At 35.9% G+C, this 26,382-nt stretch overlaps 1 protein-coding gene across 1 annotated transcript in view; it reads right to left on the bottom strand.

Annotated features, from left to right (window-relative positions):
• The window catches only part of Samuel (SAM-motif ubiquitously expressed punctatedly localized protein), a 166,451-nt gene extending 164,741 nt beyond the window's left edge, over positions 1 to 1,710 (bottom strand). Inside the window, exon 1 of the mRNA XM_074115066.1 lies at positions 927 to 1,710. Within this exon, the coding sequence (XP_073971167.1) occupies positions 927 to 999 (73 nt within the window). The 5' untranslated portion in view covers positions 1,000 to 1,710. The remainder of the gene's footprint in view (positions 1 to 926) is intronic.
• Between the last annotated feature and the right edge of the window lie 24,672 nt (positions 1,711 to 26,382).

The raw sequence follows: 26,382 nt of genomic DNA, 5'->3' as shown, positions 1-26,382 counted from the left end.
CTCGTTACAGACAACACTGTCCATCACCGGACAGTGAGCTGTAAGAAGCTCCTAGGAAGAGAAAATCTAAGGGTCAGCTGCTGGATTCGAACCCGGGACCTCCGCGTGGGAGTCCAGTATGCTAACCTCATAGCTAATCCCTTCCCTATTTTATTTTATTTTATTACCATGCTTTCGAAGTGTGACTTGGTAATCTTAAGGGCTGTGGAACTTATTTTTTTAGAGATCTGTATCTGTAGGGGCGAAAGTTTGGCCAATAAAAACTAAGAAAAAAATTGGCAATAATCGTCCTTCCTTCCGGTTTAATGAATTAAAAAAAAAAAAAAATTTTGTACTCTACTATAGATTAGTAAAACTACCAAATTTATTTATAATTTTTAAAATTTCTGTAAAAGAGTAGTCTAAAAAATTTTCTTCTAAATCTAAAACACACTCTACACTTAAAAGCTTAGCATTAACGATGGGAAAACCCTTTTCCCTTCCAAAAAAAAAGGGATTAAAAAAGAAGAAGAAGAAGAGAACTAAAAGTACATTAACCCTAGAGTAAATAATGGAGAAAGGTTACTAGGTATTTAAAAGGTAGAGCAAGCGACCACCCAGGTCATCTATCAAGAAATCTTTGCCCTTTCTTTTTATGTCCAGGAAAGTAAGGGAAACGTTTTATGGGGAAAAACCTGTGGGGAAAAGATTTGGACCGGACTTTCTATTTGCAGAAGGTGGTGGAAGGGATGAAAGGTTGAAAAATAGGGAAGGATATTTTACCCTAGAGGGCTGAATGTACCACTGGTTGTCATAGTGACGGACAAACTGTTCCTTGTTTGCGTTTTCTTTTTAGCTTATCTCGCTCTCTTTTTTTTTTTAAGCCTCTCCCATTTTATGCGTAAAGTTAAATTAATAATTTTAATTTCTTTAAACAATCTTCTTACCTGAATAACACCAAGATGGCCAGATTACAGGACTGGCTGTGTCCAATTCTCTCATATCAACAGATTCCCTCATTCCATGATAATGTGGTTTTCTCAGAAGTAGATGATGTTCTTTAAATAGTATCTTTTAAATTAAAAAACTAAGATTAAAACTAAAAAAAAATTAAAAATAAACAACCGAACGTAAATAAATGTTTTAAGATCACGTCACAAGAACAATAAAATTTTTGTTATTAGCTTTGTTCTTCCTTGTTTCCAAAAAACAATTGTATTTTTTTTGTTTTTAAATTTAAAATTATTTAAGGCACTTCCTTTTTAATATTTAATTAGGCACTTTGTCCAGCGTGAACTTTTTTTCCGACTTGTAAGGAAATCACGATTCTAATCTCAGTTACATTCATGAGATCAATTATTTTGATAACAACAAAATTGGGGGGAAAACACTGATTGCAACACTTTTTTTTGGGGGGGGGGGTTGTGCATTAATTGTTTTCTCGCTAAAAAAAAAATACGAAAGGAAACAAAAACAAAAAACTGAAACGGAAGTAAGAAACAAAACGAAACAAAAACAAAAAAAATAACGTGTAAATCGAAGTGCGTGCTTATATTAAAGAAACACAACAGTTACGCCGGAGCTTCTAAATACAGACTGAAGAGTGAGTATTACAGTTTGGTTCAGTTAGTGTAGATTCAGAGCTACCTGCCGCGCTTTGCCCACCTGTTGAGTCTGTGTGAGGTGACAGGTGGGGGCAGTGTTTCGACCCCCCGCCAGGCCGGCCCCCCTTGTCAAGAACCACGATGCCTCGTGTGTCCCTCTGTTTGTCCGTCTCGTCTCGTCTGATCGTCCATACAGACACACATAGACACACTGTACTCCCACCCTGTTATTACAATTTACCTTTGGCCGTAGTGTGTCTGTGTCACCTCTTACCCACACCACATTTACTAGAATCTCTTACTCATACTCATTTGTGCTGCAATCCTCAACCAAATTGCTCTATATTTTTCGTTATTTCTGAATTTTTTTTTTCCATCTGTTTGGTTACAGTACATGTTTTGCCGGAAATCACAGTTTAATAGCTAAAACTGATGTACTGTTTACAAACTACTGATCTCCATATGGGTGTTCCAATTGCTACCGAAAGGCACGTTAATCAAAAGTGCAACTTACACAAAATAATAAATAAATAAAAGCTAAATGAATGGCGTCAGTGGTGGGGGATAGAACGGTGGAAAGAGCAATCTTATCCCTAAACAGCTATAAAGTAATTCGCCCTAGGGATTCACAGTTCCAAGCGGATTATCTTTAAATTTATAATCCTAGCAACAAATTTAAATCTCATTAACTCACGTGGAACCCACTAGACTTAAAAGACAAGCTATGACGAAACGTGCGAAACTGCTTTACAGACTACTTGGACGATGCTCCCAAATTACCCATTGAACTCAAACGATTACTATACAGTACTATTCTCAAACCTATGTGCACTTACAGGGCTAGAGCTGTGGGGTTCAGCCAAACCTACAAAACATACGGACTGTACAGGACTTTTCAGTCAAAACTACTGCCGACAGATAGTTGGACGCTCCTTTCTACGGTGACTAACCTCAACTATTCACAACGACCTCAACATTCCCTTTATAGACCAACTCGCCAAGACTAAATACCAAAAATTCCATACTACACTCTCGACTAATCTCTCTAATCCTCTTGTACTGTCTGTCTCTCGCTTCCTCTGACATCCCTAACAATACTCCTAAACTACTGAATCGCCAGTAGTTTACCCTGCGACTTCCTTACTGTCTGAAGGCCTAAACGTCATTATTCTCCTATCTCTCCTCTCTCCTCCTCATCATACTCCTCTCACCTATAGAGAGTGCTACCGCTGGGTAGCTTCTCTCCTCCTGCTCTCCTCCTGCTCTCCTCCCGCACCAGTTCATCACTCTCTCCTCTCTCCTCCTCCTATTCTCCTCTCTCCTATAGAGAGTGCTACCGCTGGGTAGTTTCTCTTCTCCTGCTCTCCTCCCGCACCAGTTCATCACTCTCTCCTCTCTCCTCCTCCTATTCTCCTCTCTCCTATAGAGAGTGCTACCGCTGGGTAGTTTCTCTTCTCCTGCTCTCCTCCCGCACCAGTTCATCACTCTCTCCTCTCTCCTCCTCCTATTCTCCTCCTCACACGCTCCTCCTCATATTCTCCTCTCCTACAGAGAGTGCTACCGCTTGGTAGTTTTTCTCCTCCTCACACGTTCCTCCTCATATTCTCCTCTCTCCTATAGAGAGTGCTACCGCTGGGTAGTTTCTCTCCTCCTGCTCTCCTCCCGCACCAGTTTCACCTCCTATTTACTTATTGTATATACTTATATAGCTTGTAAATTACATAATAAATAAATAAATAAAAAATCTCATTAAATTGACATAGCGTTTAAAACTCGGCGGGGCAGTGATGGTACTTTAATTGGTGGATACGCTCCTTGTGACGTACAATTTCCATTTATACGATTATATAATGTTTTCCCTTAATTTTTGTATTTAATATGAACTCGTAGGCCCAAGCTATAAAGTAATTCGCCCTAGGGATTATTATAAACTCGTTGATCCATTACATTTTTTTTACGGCTATTTTGCTAAAAAAAATTCATTTTATGGTTTTTCTGAAGGTGGGAAAAAATTGTTTTTTAAAATCGAGGGTTAGGAAAAACATGAAAATAACCTCGAGAATTGTAGATAAAGAAAATTCATGAAAATGTCCCACGCCGTTTATTATTTCTTTAGTTTTTTTAACCTCCCCAAAAAAATTTAAAAAAATATATACGTGTATAACCCACATTTTTGAACAATGTATTTGCACTTTTAACCTTAACAAGAAATAACAACAATAATAATAATACCATTTAACCTTTTTTTCCTGTTTATATAATACACACATACACAATCTTGTTTGCAGCAGACACAATAAAATAACCTTGCCAGTTTTAACCTTCTCAGCTTTTTGTATCTTGGATCAATTTTGGACAAAAGTTAGAGGTCATGAAACTATTGTTAAGTTCCCCTTCCCTTCAGAAAAAAAGACTATACTTATACAAATAAGACGGTTTTTTTTTTTTTTTTTGGAGGGGGAATTATAATTAGCGATGATTTAAGTTTTTTTTTGTTTTTTTGAATTGATATTAATTTAATTTGCAAAACACGTGTCAGCCCACGTAGCACTGTCATATATAGTTTAGATAAAATGGGCAGTGTTAGCTGGCAAAACAGCTGGTTAATATTAAAATATATATATTTTTTTTAAAAAAATAGGGGAAGTCATAGTTCAAGGTTATACTTATATAACCTGTCCAATATTCTACTTTAAATAGTTCTTGTATTCAGTAGCAGATCATGCTTAGTTTTTAACGGTTACAAAAAAAAATGCCTCCCTTAACTAAAAAAATTAATTATAGAATTTTGTAAAATTTCGTCATAATAGTACGTCATTAGACAACCTGATGGTATCCATCGTAAAAGTTGTAAATCCCTCCAACATACATCAGGTTGTACAGGATTCCTGTACACTTTTTTGGGGCTGATTCGTATTTAGAATAGAATATTAGATGGGACAGGACCTTACGCCCCACGGCACCGCAGCCACAAAAGACTTACTGTGCCCAGCCCCTTCTTAGTTCTAGTAAGCGTACCCTCCCCTCCTAAAGAAGTTGAGGACTTTTTTCTTTTTTTTGGCCCTTTTTTTTGGCATTGGCTTTCGCCATACAGCCATCATCGTCTTAGGTGCTTATCACTAGAATATCACTCACTCTCCATTCTTACTTATAAATACATTCGCTTCACACATTCATCCCTCTACTATATACAACTATTTACATACAAACTTACAACTAATTGACGGATCAGTACTCTGTGCTCCTGCCATCCTTATAGCTTAACTGAAATTAAAATTACGTAATCCTTTACTAAATCATTTTCTTGCCTTCATTCTATAACTTTTAAATACATTCATATTTCATTCCTAGCTCTGCTATAGACTTAAGCACATAGATGTTGGGTGGAGAATATTATCGTCTTCGCACTACTAGCTCCCTACTAGTTCTTTTTGCGCTACTTAACTCCTTAGGCCTCCAGCGTTCCAAAGGTTTCCATAGCGCTAAACGCTCGATTGCAACGCAATCGAACAACACAGGTGAGAGGCCGTTTCCTCCTCCTCTTCCTGACACAATCTGCACACCACAGCTCCGAGCTGATAAGCCCCCTACCTTGCGCAGATGCTTCCTGAACCTACCGGTGCCCCGCCGGGAATAGGCCTGTAATCAGATTTTTGGGGGTGATTGTCTTCATATAAACTAATCTCTGGCAGTTTTCTTTTACAAAAAAAAAAAAAAATTCTAGTTTATTTCAGCCGTTGAAATATAAACTTTTTTTAAAAAAAGGCTCTGCCTATTTTGTGCGTGAATAGTGGCGTTGAATAAATAACCAAAAGAATGGTGGTAGCCTGTAGAGTTAGTGGGTGAGGAATAAGCCAAAGAAGTAGAAGAACCTCAAAGAAGTTGTTGTTTATACATTCTTTCTGAAGTTCAGAATGTTCCAGATGGACGATTATATTAGTTTATTAATCCACAGATGTTTTCCTGTTTCCAGTTTTATGCGCATGTGCAATAATCACAAAGATAATATTTTTTCCTTTTTACTGCAAAGTGAATGGGAGTATTGTATATCGATTATTTACACATTCCAATATAGGACAGATCGATGAGGTGATAGCTAGAGAATGTACGGTGAGGCAGGGAAGGGGGATTTTACTGCAAGATGAAGAATGGTGCGTGCCCTTCTCTCTCGTAACTAATGAACTATCCAATAAAATTGTAATTTATAATGACAATTAATTGATTGTAATAAAATCAAGAAAACTAGAGATTATTACAGGTGAAACAGAGTCCCCCTCCGTCTCTTTCTCTCTCTATTCCTCTATCTAGGCCTCAACAGCCATCAAGATGATAAATAAAAAGGTAATTAGACCGAACGGTAGCATTATGTCCACCATTTTATGTAAACAATAAATTAATTTTGTACACGTTTTAATTAGTTAATAAATTGTACAGGTAAACAGCATCCGACAGTTTTTCTTTTTCCTTTTTTAGTGTTGCAGAATGCTGTCCAGTTCTGTCTTAATGATATATGGGCTAATTTTAATAGACTTTAATTTTACACGTCTTGGTCGCAATTTATTGTAGGAGTTTGAAGCTCCAGCTCCAGTTCCAGCTCCAGGGAATGTTGTAAGGAGCGATTGCTATAGTTATGTTCTCCAGGGGAAATTTCTTAAGAATTCTTTTCATCGTTTGATGCCATTAAATGGGCTGAAAATGGCTAGTGTCTTAAGAAGCAGAATAGGTATATTTCTGTTTGCAGCAACTTAAATGGCTTAACTCTATTATTTGTCCAGCTATTCTTTTATAGTAGCGAACTCATAAGGCAATGCTGCTGCACATAAAGGTGCTTAAAAGAGACTTGAACGACGAATATAAGTTCTATTCTAACCGTTCTTCAACCATCTGCGGGCCATATTCATCTCGCGGGAAGTACTTCGCTTGCAACTCCCTTAGCAATTGCATTAAATAAAGATGTACCTAACACATTCTATCCCTGCATCAGAGTCTACATGAATGGGATAAGATATTTCCGGAATTATTCTAGTTACGAATCCTAGGTTTCACTAGTGCTTGAAGGACTTCACTATCAGAGGATATGAAGTTGTATAAGTAGGCTTACCATAATTACGAAGAGCCAAACCGGGACGCAGAGGAGGAAAAGGACCGGGACGCAGAGGAGGAAGAGGCTCATTTTCGTTTTGCTTTTCGCTTAATTTGTGTTTTTCATATTTGAAATGCGGGGGAACGATCGGCCGGGGTGTCGGTGTTGTTCAAGTTTGACCGGGACGCCGGGACAGGGATCTCAAACCGGAACCATCTCGGTCAAACCGGAACGTATGGTTAGCCTATGAATAAGTTATTGGTTCAACACGAGTTAATAAAAAATATATGTTTCTATTCATCCAAAAATGTACCTGCCACGGAAGTAACATGACCCAACTTCAATGTGAATGGTCGTAATGAGAATACAATCTAATACTTAATTTACTTAACTTGGGAATAGAGAACAATACTCAAAAGTAATCCCTCTTTTAAGTAAACGCAGTTGGGGAGTTCAGAAACTTAATTCTCGTTGACGATATGGTCTAACAGAGACGAAACCCTCTTTATTTCCCTCATTACAGCGAATTCATCCAAATATTGTTTGCTGAGTTCTGCATGAGCCAACATGAAACTTATCTGTCCAACTTTTGCCATCAGGTTCTTTGTTGCTAAGATGTGGAACTCGGTGTTGAGAGTCATAACGCGAGTTACTGGATAGAAGATTGGCTTAGGTAGGCTGTCCCTTGGTGGGTTCCTTCCAAGGGATTTTATCGCGGCCTCCCGGAGATGCTTTCACTAGACCGCCAGCTAAATCATTACCCAACACCACAGTTATATCTTCGAAGTGTATTGGTGACGTCTATTTCAAAGTATCCTGATACAGGATAAGATTCTAAATATGATTTAAGATTTCGCTAGTAACTCTCTTAGCAATAGTAATAAATAAAGATGTACCTAACACATTCTATCCCCGCATCAGAGTCTACTTGAATGGGATGAGATATTTCCGAAATTATTCTAGTTACGAATCCTAGGTTTCGCTAGTGCTTGAAGGGCTTCACTATCAGAGGCTATGAAGTCGTATAAGTTATTGGTTCAACACGAGTTAATAAAAACAAATCAATTCCAACACATTTGAAGGATAGCTAAGTGGAGATTTAAGTTCAAGAAATAAAGCCTTTTAAAAGTTTTAATAAGCCAATAAAAAAAACACGTTAGAGGAAATAGGCCCCGCCTTGAAACTTTTAACACGGCCGACTAAGATATACAGGTGTGGCAATTGTAATATTGAAAGCAGCGTATTACAATAAATGAACTTGTTCTATTTAAAACTACAAATAAAAATAATAGACTAATATAACTAACATGTGCGTAAACAAAATACAAAAAAAAATGAAATAAAAAATGGCAAGACTCTGTTTTTATTTTGTAAACAGGACTGCCATTTTGTTTCTCATTTTATTTTAAAAAAATACTGTTTAAGTTGGTAATTATGTGTTTTGACTATTCAGTAAACTTGCGCTAAAAGCGGATCCTAAAGTTATGCAATGAGTTATGCTGCTTATAGACACAGAACAAATCAATTAGCGGGCTAAAAAAAAAAAAAAAAAAACACTTTTTCGGGTTGATTTCCGGTCAATAATAATTAAAAATCACAAAATAAGGGCAATCGCTATGCTCTTATGTTTTGTGAATCCAAAAATCGAACAAAACATAAATGCTGTAACATATCCATTACTTCCTCTTCAGAAATCAGTTTTGTTCCTGCCATTACAAACGACTCTTATAAAAAATCCTTACTGCACCCGAACTTGCAACAATTTGGGAAACAAAACTAAGTGATCTAGGTTCGAAATTTTTGAAATTTTCAACAAAAAGAAACTTCAATGATTAGTAATTTCAAATTTCGAATATTGGGCTCTCTAGTCGACCGCAAAATTGCTCGATTGTAAGCCAGTTCTTCGATTTTGAAATAAAACAAGAAACGCATCTTTGATTTCTAACTTTGTATCGAGAGAAAGAGAGATATTTCCACTGAAGAGTGAGTGAGAGATATTTAAAGAAAGTGTAGAACAAGATCATAAGACACGCTACTGACAGACTGAAAATTGTGCACATACTTGTAAAGGTCACAAAACACGTAGAAGTTTCACCGGCGTCACACATCACTACTGACCATGTATCGCGGCAGGCGCTCTACTTTCTAGTAATATAACAACAGTGGTGTTCACAAGTACCAGCCGCTGCCCGCTGCCTTAGGGGCACATACGTCACTCACTCTCCGAAGTAAAGTAGTCTACGGCGTTCCCACCCTCCTAAGAAACGAACTCCTTGTGGGCTATTTCGGCCATCTAGTTTATTGAATTCAAATAATTATAGTTTCTTAAAGATATGTGCGATACTGTAATTATGCAAATTTTATGACACCTCTCCTTACAATAAATCACGAACTTCTTAGTCAGCAAATATCGTTTATAAGACATGAAACATAAGAGTAAAGCCGAAATCTCTACACCAAACTGGTTAATCTATTCCTCTGATGATGGATGTAAGTCCAAAACCGGTCAGCGGGAATAAACATGCCGTGCTGCAGGCGAGCCTAATCACTCAGCGCCCCCTCTTTAATCGATGAAACGCCCTTAATCGACTTTGCCAGGGTAAATGTTACGTATAAAAGTTATACGTATCATAAAGAACGTACCATAAATCGATGGAAGGATTATCGAAATAATCTTAAAAAATTATTGAATCCTGTTTAGTGAAATAGTACTTCCGGTAGAAGGTTTTTAACTATTCTAAATGTGCTGTTTCAGTTCCATGCATTTTTTTTTTTTAATTTTTGAAATATTTTGTTATCAATCATTGATGGCACCTAATTGGTAGTTGGACGTTAAGGCCCGCCTGAAAAAATTAGGTGGATTATTTTACTTTTTTTTACTGATAATATATAGATTGCAATTATACGTAGAACACTATTACACTTAAGCGGAAGTTTTCAGAGAAAAACAGGAAATTTGGGAGACTTTAGAGAGAAAACTTAACAGTACAGTAAGCCGAGTACCCAAGAAAAAATCATAACTTTGAATAAAAAGTTTCATTTTTTGAGAAAATCTTAGAGAAAATTAATACTAAACGCAGGACTTTCTCATAAATTCTTTATTATAAAGGAGAGGAAGAAATCCATGCCGTGCTATCAATAATTTATTAATAAATATTTATATTTAAATCCATGCCGTCTGTATTCAAAGAACTATAAGGTATGTGCCTTCCTCAATGAGCCACTGTCTTTAATATTAATAATTAAAGATGGCTAATAAAGGAGACATTAGAGAGAGAGAATTGATACGTCACTGTCCAGGTATGCAACAAAGAGTAGAAGCATGTGATGTGATTACATAAAAGACTTGGTAAACTATTTATGGCATTGCATTGGTACCATATTGTACTTCAACTATTGGTACGCCACAGGGACATTCAGGTTATTGCTGCGAACAATTAGTCACCTTGAGGTTACTAGAGCTTCAACTCTTGGCAGTGGGAGGGGGGAGAATCGCTTAGTAGCGTAGTTACACAATTTTGTACATTTTCGGCAAAATTTTGAACTTCAACAATTGCTTTAAACGGATACAATTCGTAAAACCTGTACAACGTGAAGACATAGAACGGAAAAAGCGTAGCCCTCTATTTCCTCGAACGGCTTTAAAATGAATTTTCCTACAATCGTAGAAAGTCTAGGAAAACTGAAACATGTCTTCCAGTAAAATGGTAGTCTACCAGAAAAGTTGTCTTTATAAAACCCTTTGTAAAAACAATACAAGAGGTAGGCACGACCCGCATAGCTAAGATGTAATGCGGTACTAGAATTTACATAAAACTTATGTAGAGGGTAGGCACGACCCGCATAGCTAAGATGTATTGCGGTACTAGAATTTCCAGAAAACCTGTGTAAGGGTAGGCACGACCCGCATAGCTAAGATGTAATGCGGTACTAGAATTTACATAAAACTTATGTAGAGGGTAGGCACGACCCGCATAGCTAAGATGTATTGCGGTACTAGAATTTACATAAAACTTATGTAGAGGGTAGGCACGACCCGCATAGCTAAGATGTAATGCGGTACTAGAATTTACATAAAACTTATGTAGAGGGTAGGCACGACCCGCATAGCTAAGATGTAATGCGGTACTAGAATTTACATAAAACTTATGTAGAGGGTAGGCACGACCCGCATAGCTAAGATGTATTGCGGTACTAGAATTTACATAAAACTTATGTAGAGGGTAGGCACGACGGTACTAGAATTTTATAGAAAACATGTATTTTATCTCTATAATAACAATAAATGTATTTAGTAAAAACGTTATAAAACTTTTAGGATATTAAATGAGTTGTGGTAAATGCTTAAAGAAAATTGTCGAAATCGATTCTGTTTTTAGTTACAGGTTTTTTTTTTTTAAAAAAAAAGAGAAAAATTCTTGATATATGATTGATGGCTAGATTTTTCACACACTTTTAACCATATTATCATTGTATTGTTACATGAAATAACTTCTTTTTTCTTTTTATTTTTTTTGAAAAAAAAGGTAGTTTTTCTGAAGAAAAACAGTGTCTTGGAAAATCATATATATATATATATATATAATGGAAAAATGAAAAATGTTCGTATTGTTGTATTAAAGTGTGTAAAAACATGTGATGTTTGTAAATATAGCAGTGTCACTTTGTTAAGTCAGACTGACTGAACATTCACATCCGTCGTTTTTTTTACTTTAACATGCTTTTTAAGTCAGAGTTCTTTAGATGTCTGGAATTCTTTATTTGTCTACTGTTGTTATCTATGGAACTGTCAGTCCTATGTTGCCTCTATAATTAATTTTTAGACGATTTCCCAAATTTTTGCGAGATTTTCAGTTTTGATATCTGGAATGCACCTGTACGCAATCCAGTATTTGTTTTTGCTTATTGGATTCGTAGGGTAATCTCGGCAAATTGTCTAAGGTTGATATTTCGTCAGAAATTTATAGACTAAGGTGCTTTGAATAGGAAACTGATGGTATTTGTGAACGTGGACCCGTTTAGAAGAATATTTCTTTAAAAACAACAGAATCCATTCAGTCTTCAAACACTGTCTCTCTCACTTTCCGGTATGTTTACTATTACCATGTTAGAAGTAGCATTAGTAGTAAAATAATATGTTCTAATAATTGTTTTTTCTTACTGATTTTTCGTGATTTTTAAAGAGGTTCCTCAAAACGGAAACTTCAAGAGAAATTAGTTTTTGAAAATCTGAAAATATCTTACTTAGTAAAAGGAAGTATAAAAAGAGAGAATAACCTTCCCATTTGTTAACAGCAATATAAACATCTCGCGAGGTTATAGAGGAAATCGGGCGCTGATCTCTTCTATATATATATATTTATAGAGAGAGAGAAGTGTGTTAAACAGGCCACGACTTACTTGATCGCTCGCTTTGTGTGTAGTGGATGCTGTTTCCATGGCACAAGCCAACAATCACTTTATCTCCTTCACTATACTCCCTCGACCCCCCCCCCCCCCACCGCTGCCATTACCTCCTTCATAGTTGGCTGCCAACTTTATTATCCTCTATGTGCAATCACTTGTGTCTTCCTCTATTTTTGTATTAAATCTTTAGCAATGTTTTATGCTTTAATTTTAATTACACATAATTTATTTGGATTATTAAAGGAAATAAACTTTAATACGATTCAACTTCTATTTCCGGATTTTCTCGTTAATGTCAAGTAATAATATTTTCCTTTAATTTAATTATTATTTTTATGACATCTACTAAATCATACATTCAAAGTGAATTATCGTCGCACCATTTTGTATCTTAGTATTCGTTATTACATTTTATACGATTGAGGTCCTATATAATGATTTGTAATTAATAATAGATCTTCAGATTAATGAGGACTCCACAAGTCACTATATTATTATTTTTATTTATTTACAGCCTGTACCTATACATATACATCAAGTAAATGTGATCTTCATTTAGCTATGCACAGATTGTAGGCTGAATTCGAGGATCCAGCGCCACAATCGGGAAGGCATGCTGAGAGTGGCCAGCCAATGCTGGAACTCTCTAGAGGTTGGAAGGAAGTTTAGGAAATAGGTAAAAGGTCGCCGGGGCCATCGTCGTTTCAGGCGTCGTGGAGGACTGTCGGGATGGCTTGTTGTGGATAAGGCTTGTGCTGTAGGGATTAGGATGTATGGTTTAGGCTATTATGGAAATTAAGGAGGCTGAGAATGGATTAGGTCATTGACAAAAAGGGATACTGAGGTCTGTTTGGAAGGTTAAATTGGATGCATAATAAGGAGCGTTTGACGATTTGCTGAAGGACTTCAGATTGAAAGGATTTGGATTCTTTGGATGTTAGAAGGTTTCGCAGAGCCGCGCAGCTCAGCTCCATAGGTCCAGATAGGTCTTAGTAGTGTCTTGTATAGAGTGAGTTTGTTCTGTACGTTCATAGCTCTATATTATTTACAATCATATAATAATTTTTTGTTACAGTCTATGAGAGTCATCCAAAATGAGTTCACGTGTCAACTCTGACATCTGTACAAATGATACTATAGCGTATAACTGAGAAACGTCTAGGGTACAAGAGGACAAACTTTCATACCAATATGTTGGTTACAAAGGGAGATATTGGGGACACAATTCCAGAGCGTGGCATGACCCCCCCCAAAAAAAAATCAATTCTCAATATCTTCTCAATTTATGGATCTGCATACAAATAAACTATAGCTAATAACTGAGTAAAGTATAGAGCATAAGAGAGGACAAAATCGTAATTACTGACGCTTAACTTAAATATAGTTTTCATCAGAGTTTCGTTTAAGTGCTTTTTACACAAAACGTACTGAATGTTTAGCTGGGATTGGCTGCACTTTGTGGTGGAATATTCTCGTAAAATTCACCTATCTTCTTTTACAACGCTCACAGCGGTTGGTCCATTTCACTGTAGTGGGAATAAATGGAGTTACGTTCAATGAACAAAACACAATCACTTGTGAATAAAGTTGTTTAGAATGTCATGGCCAGAATAGGTAAGGCTTGATGTTGACGTGTGTGCTTAAAGAACAATAACAGCAAGGAAGTTGAGATATTAATTTGCAAGTTATTTAGTGCCATAAAGTTCAGCTTTTAGCGACCGCCATTGCTTCCTAGATTGTTCTTTTAATAATCTTACTTACTTACTCGTCCCTAATTAGAACCACAATAAAAGATGAGATCTTCATAAATGCACATACCAAAGATTTACTGTACTTGAAGTTTCGTTAGCGACAAATTGGCCAACCAATTCTTCAAGGAAGTATCTCCAGCCAAATCTCAGTACTGATACCTCTAAACACACGCGATTTTTTTTTTGTAACCTGCAAAGGTAGTTGTAAGTGTGCAACTATTTGGGTTTAGCGTACCCACAGGCAAACTCGAGCTCACCTTACACACACAATCACCCTGACTCACACATTATCTCTTTACAGACGCCCATACATTCTACAAGAAAAAACACTGTCACTTATATCTTTAAAGTTTCAGTAGATATTTGGTTTTATGAAATCACTCTCGTCAATCTAAATTTTTTAAAAAAGAAAAGAAAAAAATAGGCCTCCCATTTTCCGGAAGTTACAAAAATCTTTATAATTTAAAATTCGAAATGGTAAAACTCGGCCGGAATCTTCCTTTGGAAAAGACTTCACGCGACTGTCAATTTTAGGATACCATGATTTGTAATCAATCATGAATAGACAAGGCCCTGTAACAGGTGCGAAGACCCCAACTTTAGTGGTACCTCTAAGGCAATATCATCCCTCTTTTATATCCACAAAACTACAATTTATTTTCATCAAGATATTCAGATAAAAAAAGAGGAGGGATTCTTCTACTTCTTTCAACTTAAGCGGAGAGAGCTAATTTGAAAGAGAACCACTTTGAACGGGGTTGGAGATGTAGAAGAACTTCTGAGTTACTAGAAAACAAATCTAGATCAGAGAATAATGCCAAAAAATGCTGCCTTTCAAGGTTTAAAACGGAAACAGAGCTAAGGAGATTTGAGGCTGAGGAATGTCTTTGGAATACTGTTTAATTTCTTTAAGAATAGAATAGATTAAATTAGGGCGGCCTCATGGCCTACGCTTCTGCGACCCCTTTGGGTCTATTGTGGCTCCCCGACTTTAGAGTTTACCCTCCCGTCCGCCTAATCAGACTCTTAATTCTGGAGAGTGGCTCCTGGGTAAAGCTCTCAGGCCTTGGTTTTTCCTCCCCGAGAAGTAACATCCTTAGCCAGACAAGCCCCTCACACTGACACAACACGTGCAGTGCCGTTTCCTCTTCTTCCTGACAGAGCCTGCTAAGGCTATCAATCTGCCAAGCCCATGTGCTTCCTGAGCCTGCAGTGGCCCAGTTAATAAGCCTACAATTATCCGTATAGCCCCACGCGGCCTTGACGGATTAATTCTGCGGTCAGCCTTTCTTTAAAAATTAAAAGAAAAAAAAGGTTGGATTTTGTTGCAGATCCATTTTGCCGGAAATATGACAAGAAATGGATGTTGCAAATGATTACAGAGATTATAAAGCGAATATAGAACTTGGTAGGCTGTGATTTCTAACGAAAGTCTTGAACAGATCTCGAAATTGAAATAAAAGATTTCTGGAACAATCTTGAGGACGCCCTTACACTTACAGGATACTTAAAAAGATACTTTTTGAATATGTAATTAATATTAATAGAGTCTTTCTTTTTCTCATAAACTGCTCACAGATTCTGCAAAGAGTCTTCCAATTCTTTGTCAGTAATTAACTAATAAATTACCTTTTTTTGAAATCCAATTAATATTTAAATTTCTTCAACTAAACTCCATACATTGAGGAAGTCTTTTTTACTGATACATTATTTTAAATGAACCTGCTATTGAGGCGCAGTCTATAATCTAAAATAGAACTATGTCTACATCATTCACAATTAAGCTGGGGAAAACCTTGAACTGCCAATCAATCTATCCCCTCTGGGTGGAACACCCTATATTATACTACACAGAACACACCTTGCATTTTATCTTTCAATCAACAGATCGACATTTAAAGACAAAAAAAAGAGAAAAATTCATGATATTTCTATAATGCGCAGGCGTACTTCCTAGAGCTTTGTTTTAGTGAATGACCATTTCCATCTTATGCTTAAAGTTTTAAGTTTTCACATTAAAGTGTCGCAAATGAGCCTGAAAAAATGATATACAGTCGTGAAAACTGCTTGGAAAAATGCCCTCGTCAAAATTTGTTAAAACTTTCCATTCGAACCGTGATATTTTGCTACAGATTTTTGTCATTAAAATGAAATAGATTTAAACCAGAAAATGTATTATAAATCAACTAGAGAATCATATGATGTAATCCGAATGGTGAAGGTAGGGAGTGACGGGCAGAACAGGGGAAGGGGTTAAAGGTGTGGTTAGTGTGTACAAGGTTATCTGTAGGTCATATGTAAACCTGGCCTGTTTGATCTACGTCTTTTTAATACAGTCACCAGTGCAATTATTTACATTAGTAACAGTCTCTAAAGGTTATTTTTCAAGTTCGTCAGTTCAGCTGTACAAGAGAGAGAGAAAAAAAAGAGAGAGATATTACGTTGTCAGGAATTGGTGGGGTCCATTGTGTTTGGAAGAAGCTAGATTGAGCTTCTTTGTAATCCGTTCCCACGTAAGCTTACATAGTCAGCAGGTTTTATTAGTTACTTATTAAAACTTGCGATTTTGTGGTGCCCCCTGCTCTGAGAAACAGAGCACTCTCTTGTAAACTTTTCTTCTAGTTTTAACACAACCTTTGAGGTCATGGAAGGTTGCATCCATTTGTAGGGCCCTTAACCTTGTAAGTTACCTAAGTTAAGAGAAAAGAAAATTGCTTCTAGGTCCCTTAAACGGAGCTTAGAATCACCTCTTTAAATAAAACGTCCGTCCTCAAAGTTCTCTTTGTAGTGATGCTGAAGAACCGTTATCGTTGGGTAGAGAAGGGTTTTCATTTGCAGGTCTATCCTAGTGGCAGTACACGAAACGTAAGTTTCGTGCTTGTATTTTACATTTCCTCCGAGAAAAGCTCTCGGTTTTGATCCTGTGGAAATTCTCCATAATTAAGATGATTTCCAAGCCCATCAAACCACATCTACTTCGAACTTTCTGCCTATACTCATAAGCCTTCTTCCACTTCTTCTTCTTCTTCTTCAATGGCTCCCTTGAAGATCAGACTAAGGTTATTTTTTTTTTGTGTTTTTATTATATAACAATATTGGTTTTTCTAGGCTAGGGTTGGTAACCCCTTCGACCAACTTCCGTTACCTTGGAGGGCCTAAGATTTTATTGGGGTTGTCCAGATAATGCTGTGAATTAGGATCCAAAAAGGTCGTATTGTAAAAATAAAATAATGCTGAACAATCTCTGAAGAATTGAGAAGTCTATCTTCATTACTTTTCACAATAAAAATGCTGATTTAGATCAGAGGTCCCCAAACTTTTTACACAGGGGGCCAGTTCACTGCCCCTCAGACCGTTGGAGGGCCTGACTATAAAAAACAAACTATTTTAAAGTAACAAAACAAAACGGGAAGAAATAAAATATTTCAAATAAAGAACAAGTAAATTTAAATCACCAAACTGCCCAGTATTTCTGTGGGAATTGTGGACCTGCTTTTGGCTAATGAGATGGTCAATGTCCGGTTTAGTTATAGTGCTTTGCCTTTCTTCCTACTTCTGGCTGTTATTTTACACTTGTTTTCGGAGCCGTGACGCGTGCATCCCGCGCGACTTCGGAAGTAGTACTGTACATGAGTGACGCAGCGCTTTGTGACGGCGCCACATATAGTGCTCCCATCTCACTGACCACCAATGAAAGAGATGCCCCTTCCGGAAGTGCGGCGAGGGCCGCATGTGGCCCGCGGGCCGTAGTGGGGAACCCCTGATTTAGATTGTCGTCAATGAATCGAAGCTAAGTGTACAGCGTATTTTCTACGTGGCTTTGTCTTTGGTAGGAGGTGAACAGTTTCCACCCACATGTCGGTTTGTCTGCATCTTTCTTCGTTCGATCTTCTCAGAGACTTGGTTGATTGGCAACGGCAGGTTTACCAGCTTTTCTATCTCTCTCTCTCTCTGGCATTGATAGGATTAACTTAATGCCTTGAGTTGCCACTACCACTTCCAGTTCAGAATATCCAAGTACCATAATTACATTTTCAAGTTTACTTCTCGGAAACTACGTCACTTAAGCGCGCACCCTATATTCTGACAATAACTTCTGGAGCTACAGAATGTCTTAACTAAATCTTCAGAGCTTCTCATATTGTCTCCCATCCATTGCTCATAAGAGCATTTAATCAGATCAATAATCTCAGCCAGGAAAACCCCCTTAAATCTCCATTTGAACAAACCCTTCCACCAATTTTCAGCTACAGCTTCTTCCGGTTTAGAGCTACGGCTAATTTGGGCCATTTTTTTGTCTTCCACTTCTTTCACTACGTCAATAGCTATACTTCCGTTGACGTCTAAGAGAATGTAAACAATAAATTTTCATTTTTCTTTCGTCTAAAATTATTTCAGATCGTCTCCCACTAGGTAGGTGAAAGTAGTTTTTCAGTAATTTACCCTCTAAATAAATTGCAGCCAAGTACAGAAGAGCGAGAAGGGGGGTGGCCACTTAATCCAAAAATAAAGAAACAGCGGCCCCCTTCCAAAAGCTGTTATAATTTCAAAAGTAACTTTTACTTTAAATAAATTAAATTCCAACCCAATCACATGTTGGTAGCCTCTTGACATTTTGTACCTTGACTTCTACGACCTTTATTGCTTTTTTTTTTAGATTTTGGTTTATTTATTTATTTATTTATTTTTTAAAATAAATAACTACTAAAATGTAACCAAGGCAACAGAAAAAAGAAGAATTACAGTCTTGCACTTTTTTTAGTTTCTCCATTTTTATAGATCCTTAATATTTATAGCATTTTTATTTTATTTGACATTTTTACTTAGGGAATAAAAAAAAAAATAAAGTAACAGGGACATTTAATAAAATATGTACAACGTTGGCAACAGTGTTTGCACATCCTCTTCCTTAAACCCGGTTTATTTATATGTGTCTTTTTAAATGTTAAATATTTTATTAAACTTTCACCTATGTAGGTGAACCTTTTTTTTTGAGCTTATCTCGTTCTGTATCTCACTGATGCTGTGGATATACATATTTTCGTAATTTTTATTTTCATCTTTTCTATTTTTTCATCAGTTTAAAGAGAATGGCGCAATTTTTCCGCACCTTTATATTTATTTTATTTTATTTTTATTTATTAACTTGGCCAATGAAAATCAGTTGGTTTGTGACATTTATTATTATTTTTTAGTATTGGTATTGGATAATACGTAATACGTTTATTAGATAAAGATGTACATGCTCTATAACTTTATATAAATTCTTTTCTTGCTTACAGTCACTTCCTGAAAGATCTGTTGTAAACACCCGCATGACTTCCTCTTATTAAAATTCTCAATGTTTTTTACTTAAACTGTACTTTTCAAACTCTTGAAACAAATTTTTGAAACATGGAATTATTACTGCACGGTTATTCTTGAGTTCAAAACGTCAAAAAAATTCGGTTGCAAATATTGTTGTTTAATCGCAGTGATGGCGAAAACCTGTGACCCGAGGGACAGTCACTGACCCACAATTGCTAGGCAACCATTTGTTTGTTTACGCGGGTTGATTTAGATTTTCTAATTGTGGTGGATAATTTATATTCTATCTGTATTTTTTTCAATCACGCATTGACACAAAAACAATTTAAATGCTATCTATAACCTTTAGTTTGATCATTACAGTTTTAAAACGCAAATGACGACAAATGCTTTTGTAGTATTTGAAATAAAGCAAAAGTGTTTACAAAATATCAAATAAAATGCATAATTTTACTCATATTTTGTTTGTTAAAAAAAAATCGGCAACCCAAAGCACAAATAACCATATTTAGATTTTTCTTCAGATAAAACACACTTTTGTTCAGGTTTTGTTCAGTTATGTTTGTAAAAAGAGCACTTCCATAGCCACTTGTTTCGTCCCGTTTTACCCGTTAAGCCAACTGAACTTTTAAAGATGTTTAGTTTTTTGAAAATATTCAATTTAAAATTTTTAAACTTAACTTTTGTGCAAATGGGGGGGGGCATTAGTGACCCAAGAGCTATGTCCTAAAAAAAAAAAAAAAAAAAAAACACACACATATGAACAAAATTTGACCCATGTCTCAAAAAGGTTCGCCATCCCTGGTCTATAATTTCATGTAGTACGTCACTTCCTGAAAGATCTGTTGTAAACACCCGCATGACTTCCTCTTACTAAAATTCTCAATGTTTTTAACTTAAACGAACTTTTCAAACTCTAAATTTTTGAAACATGGAATTATTACTTAGTTACTGCACAGTTATTCTTGAGTTCAAATTGTCAAAAAATTCGGCAGCAAATATTGTACGATGTTTTAGTAAGATTTTTCAGCACATAATTAAAAAAAAAAAATTATCTAAATATTTACTATTGGCGCTACAGCCCATTACTGGGCCTTGGCCTCCTCAATCCGCTTCCGCCAGTCCTCCCTATCCCTTGCAGCAACCTTCCAATTCCTCACTCCTAGCAGGTCTCTGGCATCCACGCCTACTCCATCATTCCATCTCAATTTAGGCCTACACACTCTCCTGACTCTATGTACATCTTCCTTGCAGAAGCCGTTTGGGTTGTTTCCAAATCAGACATCCTTGCCAAATGGCTACGGTGACCATTCGTACTGTTTTTGGCAGGACAGTACTGTTTTTTAAGACGCTGTCCTTCTTTTTTTTTTTAAGCATAAATGTCCTGTTTTTTATTCATTTGTACTGTTTTGTACTGTTTTTCAATGAAATTTTAATTATACTCAATGAAATTAATGAAAATATGAATATTTTTTCGAAGATTTATGTATGATTTTGTTAAAATCTGATCTTCATATTGTGAAAATTAGATATATTTGTATATTATTATTGTCGTTAGTATAGTTTTAAAGAATGTGACATTAAAACAAAATCTGTTGTAATTTTAAAAGACTGACTATTTTTTCTATTTACAAGAGTTACTACTTACATTTTGTTACTAATTAATAAGTGTATAGTGCAAGTAGTCGCTCAGTTTCGGCTGAACATGGGCCATATTATATGGCCATTGTTTTGTAATAACCGATCTCGAGTTAATAAACGTATTAATATTTTTTATAGGTTTTTTTTCCTCCTTGTCCTGTTTTTTGATACAAAAATAATGGCCACCGTACAAATGGCCTGCCCATCTGAGCCTGCCAAGCCTAATTTATCTTTACGATGTCTGCTTCCTGGAATAGAGGCTGTAGTTCCTGATTCTTTGTTCTTCTCCAAATCGCGCCCTCCTTAATAGGGCCAAAAATACGTCGAAGAACTTTTCTCTCGAACACTTGCAGCATCCTTTCAACTTTTTTTTTGAAATTACCCAAACTTCGGAGCCATAAGTTAACACAGGACGGATCAGGGTCTTATAGAGAAGCACTTTCGTATTTTTTGATATTAGGTTGCTACTCATATGACTATTCAATCCATAATTAGCTCCTATTGGCCAACATACTCCTTCTTTTTATTTCTAGGGATAGATCGTTGTCTGAATATTTAAGAAATATTACTTTTTTTCAGAAACAATTCTGACCTTTACTCGCTCCAAGCGGAAGTTACACTGAATTTTTGGGGCCACTCTAAATTTCACTCATTTTAATTTAATTGATTAAATTGGACGTAACATTTTTATTTTGAACCATAAAAAATGTTTTTGTTTTATAATTAATCACTTTTTTCACGTTTAATTATTTCTTAGTATAAATAATTTAAAACGATTTTGTTGAGTTTTGGGCGCTTAAACTTTAGGGATCAAGGCTTTTTATCTTTTTAAGGCTGACCATAATTTATAATGGCGTTTATTTAAACAGCCATTTGTTATTTTAGATAAATTGTTATTTAAATTTATTTTTTATTTTTTAAAAATCTATTCGATATTATTGTTCCGATCTAAAAAAAGTACAAGTTACGGTAATCCATCTTTTTCACAGATATACGTACCGTCAACGTTACAAATAAAGCTAGCCCAAATCGAGAGAATATATAATCGATTTCCTATTCCGAATAAAGTATCATGATAATCAATTAAAAACGGATGAATACTCATGTAAATCGTGAATATTATGAATGTTTGTAAATGACAACTTGACAGAACTGATGGACATAAAATTTCCTTATATTAGAATAATATTTTCCTTTTGTTTTCATGGATTTTCGTAAGGTTAAAATACTATTTTATTTTAAAATAGTTCTCTATCCAATTAATTAATCCTTTGTGTCTGAAATCTATAGAATGGATTCCACAGGGAATACTTTAAAATCGTGTAATCATCGACTAATGCTCGTTCGATTGAATCGAAAAATAATTTTCAGCACATGATTGCCAACCAAAAAAAAGAAAAATTGCTATATCATTGTTAAGTCTTTGTTATTTTGAGGAGTTCGTCGTCGTCTTAGCTAGAATGAGTGAAAATGAGATTCCTAAGAAAGTGCTGGAAGGAAAACATGCAAGGATCCAGGAGGGTAGGCAGATCAAAGCTGCCCTGGGAGGATAGTGTGGCCAAGGATGCTGCATCTATGTTAGGATTCTGAAACTGGAGAGCGGCTGCGCAGGAAAGAGACGCCTGGCAGGCAAGTCTTGAGGAGGCCAAGACTCTGCATGAGTTGTAGCGCCAGTTAAGAAGAAGAAGAAGAAGAAGAAGGAGTTCGTCGAATGCCTAACTTTTATAAGAATTTAAGGCACATCCAACATCTGGAGGTGCTTTTGGCACCCGGAGCTTTTTCCAGTTTCTTACTTTATATATTTATTCACAATTATATATTATAAATGATTTCTTATGTGGACCACAAGGGGGATTGAGTAGAGAGGCATATTACGTCACTCTGCACTTAATCCTCAAGCCAACCCAACCTCCTCGTGGTGTGGTCTGGGCACCTTCGTCTTCTACTTCATTCAACAGAATGAATCAATGAAGGAGGCGAGTGGTGGCTAAAAGGGCTCTGGCGCCTCAGGGTCAGTGGTTATAATCTCACTGACCTTCCCTACTCTGTCCTCCACTTCTTATCCAGGGGACTTTTAGGAAATCTCTCATTGGCAATCCCACTTCCTGGCAAAACGTGAAATTATTCCTTGCTCAAAAAAAATCATCCCAACGCTCAAACTGGTTTAATTTTTTGGGGTCATATCCACAATTAGGACGTTGCATCAATATTACGATAAATAAGCCCCAAAATAATCAATCCCAAATACATTGTTAAAATTTTCCATTATTTCATTTCCCAGAATTTAGGATAAATAATAACTACTTAGGATGAACCTAAGCTAAACCAAAGACGTCACAGTAAGTTCGGCTTTTATTATCTCAAAAAAAACCCATAACTTTTATGCAAGTTTTTCATAAATTTTCCTTTTGTAAATACGAGGTGTGTTCAAAAAGTAACGGGAATTTTCGTTTTTTGAAAAAAATATTTATTTATTCATCTACATTAATATTGTCGCCTTCAAAGTAGTCCCCTTCGCATACAATACACTTGTGCCAGCGCTTTTTCCAATCCTCGAAACACTTCTGAAACTCGATCTTTGTGATAGCTTTCAGCGATTCGCTTTTAATGTCATCTATGCTTGTAAAACGACGGCCTTTTAATGTTCTCTTTATGTTTGGAAATAGAAAAAAGTCACATGGAGCCATGTCTGGCGAATATGGAGGCTGGGGCATCGTTAAAGTTTTGTTTTAGGCCAAAAATTCACGAACAAGCAATGAAGTGTGAGCAGGTGCATTATCGTGGTGCAAAATCCATGAATTGTTTTGCCACAAATCCGGGCGTTTTTTTCGGATTGCTTCACGCAAACGGCGTTGAACTTGTAGGTAGTACTGCTTATTGATTGTTTGACCTTGTGGCAAGAATTCATGATGCACTATGCCATTAAAATCGAAGAACACAGTGAGCATAACCTTCACATTCGACCGCACTTGTCGAGCCTTTTTCGGTCTTGGCGATCCAGAATGCCTCCACTGGGACGATTGAGCCTTAGTTTCGACATCATATCCGTAAACCCATGTTTCGTCACATGTTATAACACGTTTCAGTAGATCCGCATCGTTGTCGACTTCATTGAGTGACTCTTGAGCAACTTCCATTCTCCGCTTAAGAAGTAAACAATGAATATTACTGGAAATTTTATCGTACTTCAGGGGCATGTGTACCAACATAATAAAAAAAAAAATTTACAATCAGACTCTCCAAACCCGCGAAATTTAAAAATTCCCGTTACTTTTTGAACACACCTCGTATGTCTTTTAAAATGAATTCAAGTCCATAATTTGGGGAAAATTCTTTCCAGCGTCAACTTTTTGAAGTTCCTTGATTGGGAGTTTAAATTATTTTCCCTTTTTTGAATTTTTACAGGTGGTTCGAGAGTGTTAATTTCCGGGAGTTGCTGTTTTTTCCCCGGGATTTTATTTTTTCTTTGTGCGTACAATAAGTAATTATTCAGATTTTCCAAATTAATGCGTGTCAGTAATTTTTTACGTAATATTTTCTTTTAAATAGTGTCCAGTGTCCCCAGAGTCCTAGCGTGACGTGGTGAAGTAGAATGAAGACGGAGAGAGAAATGTTCAGTTAAGCTGTACAGTTACAAGTTCGTTTAATGATTTTACGCTAACTTTCATACTACGTCAGAGGATGCACATGAGAATAATTAATCCGGCATTAGACACTGTTACCATTTCCTCTCTTCTATATATATTTTTTATTTCGGATGGCCAAATATTCTTCTAATTTTTGACTAATTCAGGAAATTAAGGAGCTACAAATTCGATTCTTAAAAAAAAAGTAAATAATAACAATAATATTCGATTATTGTTCACAAAAAACGATGATTACAACAGTTGTGTACATCCGCTACTTAGGGAAGGAATGAATGGATCAACATTGTGGGTAAACGGAGTTTGCAGGAAATCGTTAATGCAGATTTATCAAGGAAAATTCCCGCCAAAATTGAAAATATCGATTCATTTAAGGTATCACTTCCGGTAGGTGAAACTCATTCGACTATCTGTAATTTCCTATATTTTTTTTGAGCCACTGACTGTCCACACACAGGCCAATTTTTTTTCTTTTTTTTTTTGGTCAGAAGAAAATCTCAGGAAATGAAATCTGTTGAAAACACGATATGGGAAATTTTACGCCATAAGCAATGTTTTCCTGTTTACTTAGAAGTAAGTGAAAGTAAAGAAAATAAAAAAATAAGTAAACATATTTACGACTTTTAGGAGAAATGGCCCCGTTTATCTTAATGGTAGTGCTTGAAAAATGATTAAAAACTCTGTAAATACAGGAAAAAAATTAAAAATAAAAGTACGTAATACATTAATTGTAAAAATATTTTTTACGATTACCACATCAACATCAACTCGCCACAGCAACAGGTTGATTTGATAATGTCATAATTGTGTTTGTGTGTACGTATGTGGCTGTTGTACCTTTTTTTTGAATGCAGTTACCTTGACCTGAGAACATTTTAAATACGTTTAATATAAATACATTTTTTTTAAATACATATAAATACATTTTTTTTTTTTGTTTCACAGTCAATATTTTTATATATTCTCTATTATGTAAATTTATTTAAATATTGTTATTAACTCTCACTTTCATTGGTTTTCATTATAGTTATCGACCTTTTTCTAGGTAATGTTTTTCTTTGATTTGCTTTACTTTAGTTTAACGGAAATGTTTTGATCGCTTTCAATTTTTCGTGATTGAGTTTTTCACCGGAAAGAAAAACACGGATTCGTTTCCGGAAAAGAAGTTTTTTTTTTCCTTCCTGTTTACCGCTCTTTAAAAAATCATGTCGATTTTTCCATTTAGAATTGTCACCAAAAATATACAGGGTGACCAAAGTTCCACCCACTTTTTTTTTAAAACGGCGGGAAATTTCGAAAAAATAAAAAACACGTATTTAATCATTTTTAGTCTAGTTTATTTTCAGTGATTGACCCACTTTTTTAAACCCTTGTATCTCGAGATGCAGCATCCAACTTTTGTTTTTCAAATGTAACTTTATATTTTTTGTTGCATATTTTTATAGTATTTGAGCTCCTAAAAAAAAAAAAAAATTTTTTGGAAATCGGTTAGGTTTTTCAAAAGTTATGGTAATTTAAAATATGAAAAACAAATTTCAGTTTACTGTCAAAATTACGTTATTTTTTTTAAAGATTCTATTCAAACTGGCCATAACCAACGGATAAGCAAGCCAAAACTCTGGACTCCCACGCTTTGCTTGTAGCAGCACTTATCGTGGCGAAGTCAAGATCTAGGCAGGCTAGAAGTATTCGACGTTCAGGTTGTTTTTTCTACAAACGTTTAGGTGGAGTTATAGAAAATCAACTAATCGGCCCCATACTTCTACAGAGAGAACTTAACTGGTGAAAGGTATCCAACTTTTTTTTCAGAGACATTTTGCCAGTTCCGCTTGAAGATGTTCATCTAAAACGTCGGCTAGATATGTATTTTCAACAAGATGGTTGCCCGGTACATAATGCGAGAGTGGTTCGAGGTTACCTGGACAGATATTTTCATGAAAAGTGCTTAGGGACTCATTGTCCCATCC

Source organism: Rhodnius prolixus, unplaced genomic scaffold, assembly GCF_049639745.1.
Source record: "Rhodnius prolixus isolate KJV_2025 unplaced genomic scaffold, Rpr scaffold_7, whole genome shotgun sequence".
NCBI lineage: Eukaryota > Metazoa > Arthropoda > Insecta > Hemiptera > Reduviidae > Rhodnius > Rhodnius prolixus.
The sequence above is the reverse complement of the archived record's forward strand: the minus strand, read 5'-3'. Positions and strand labels throughout refer to the sequence as shown.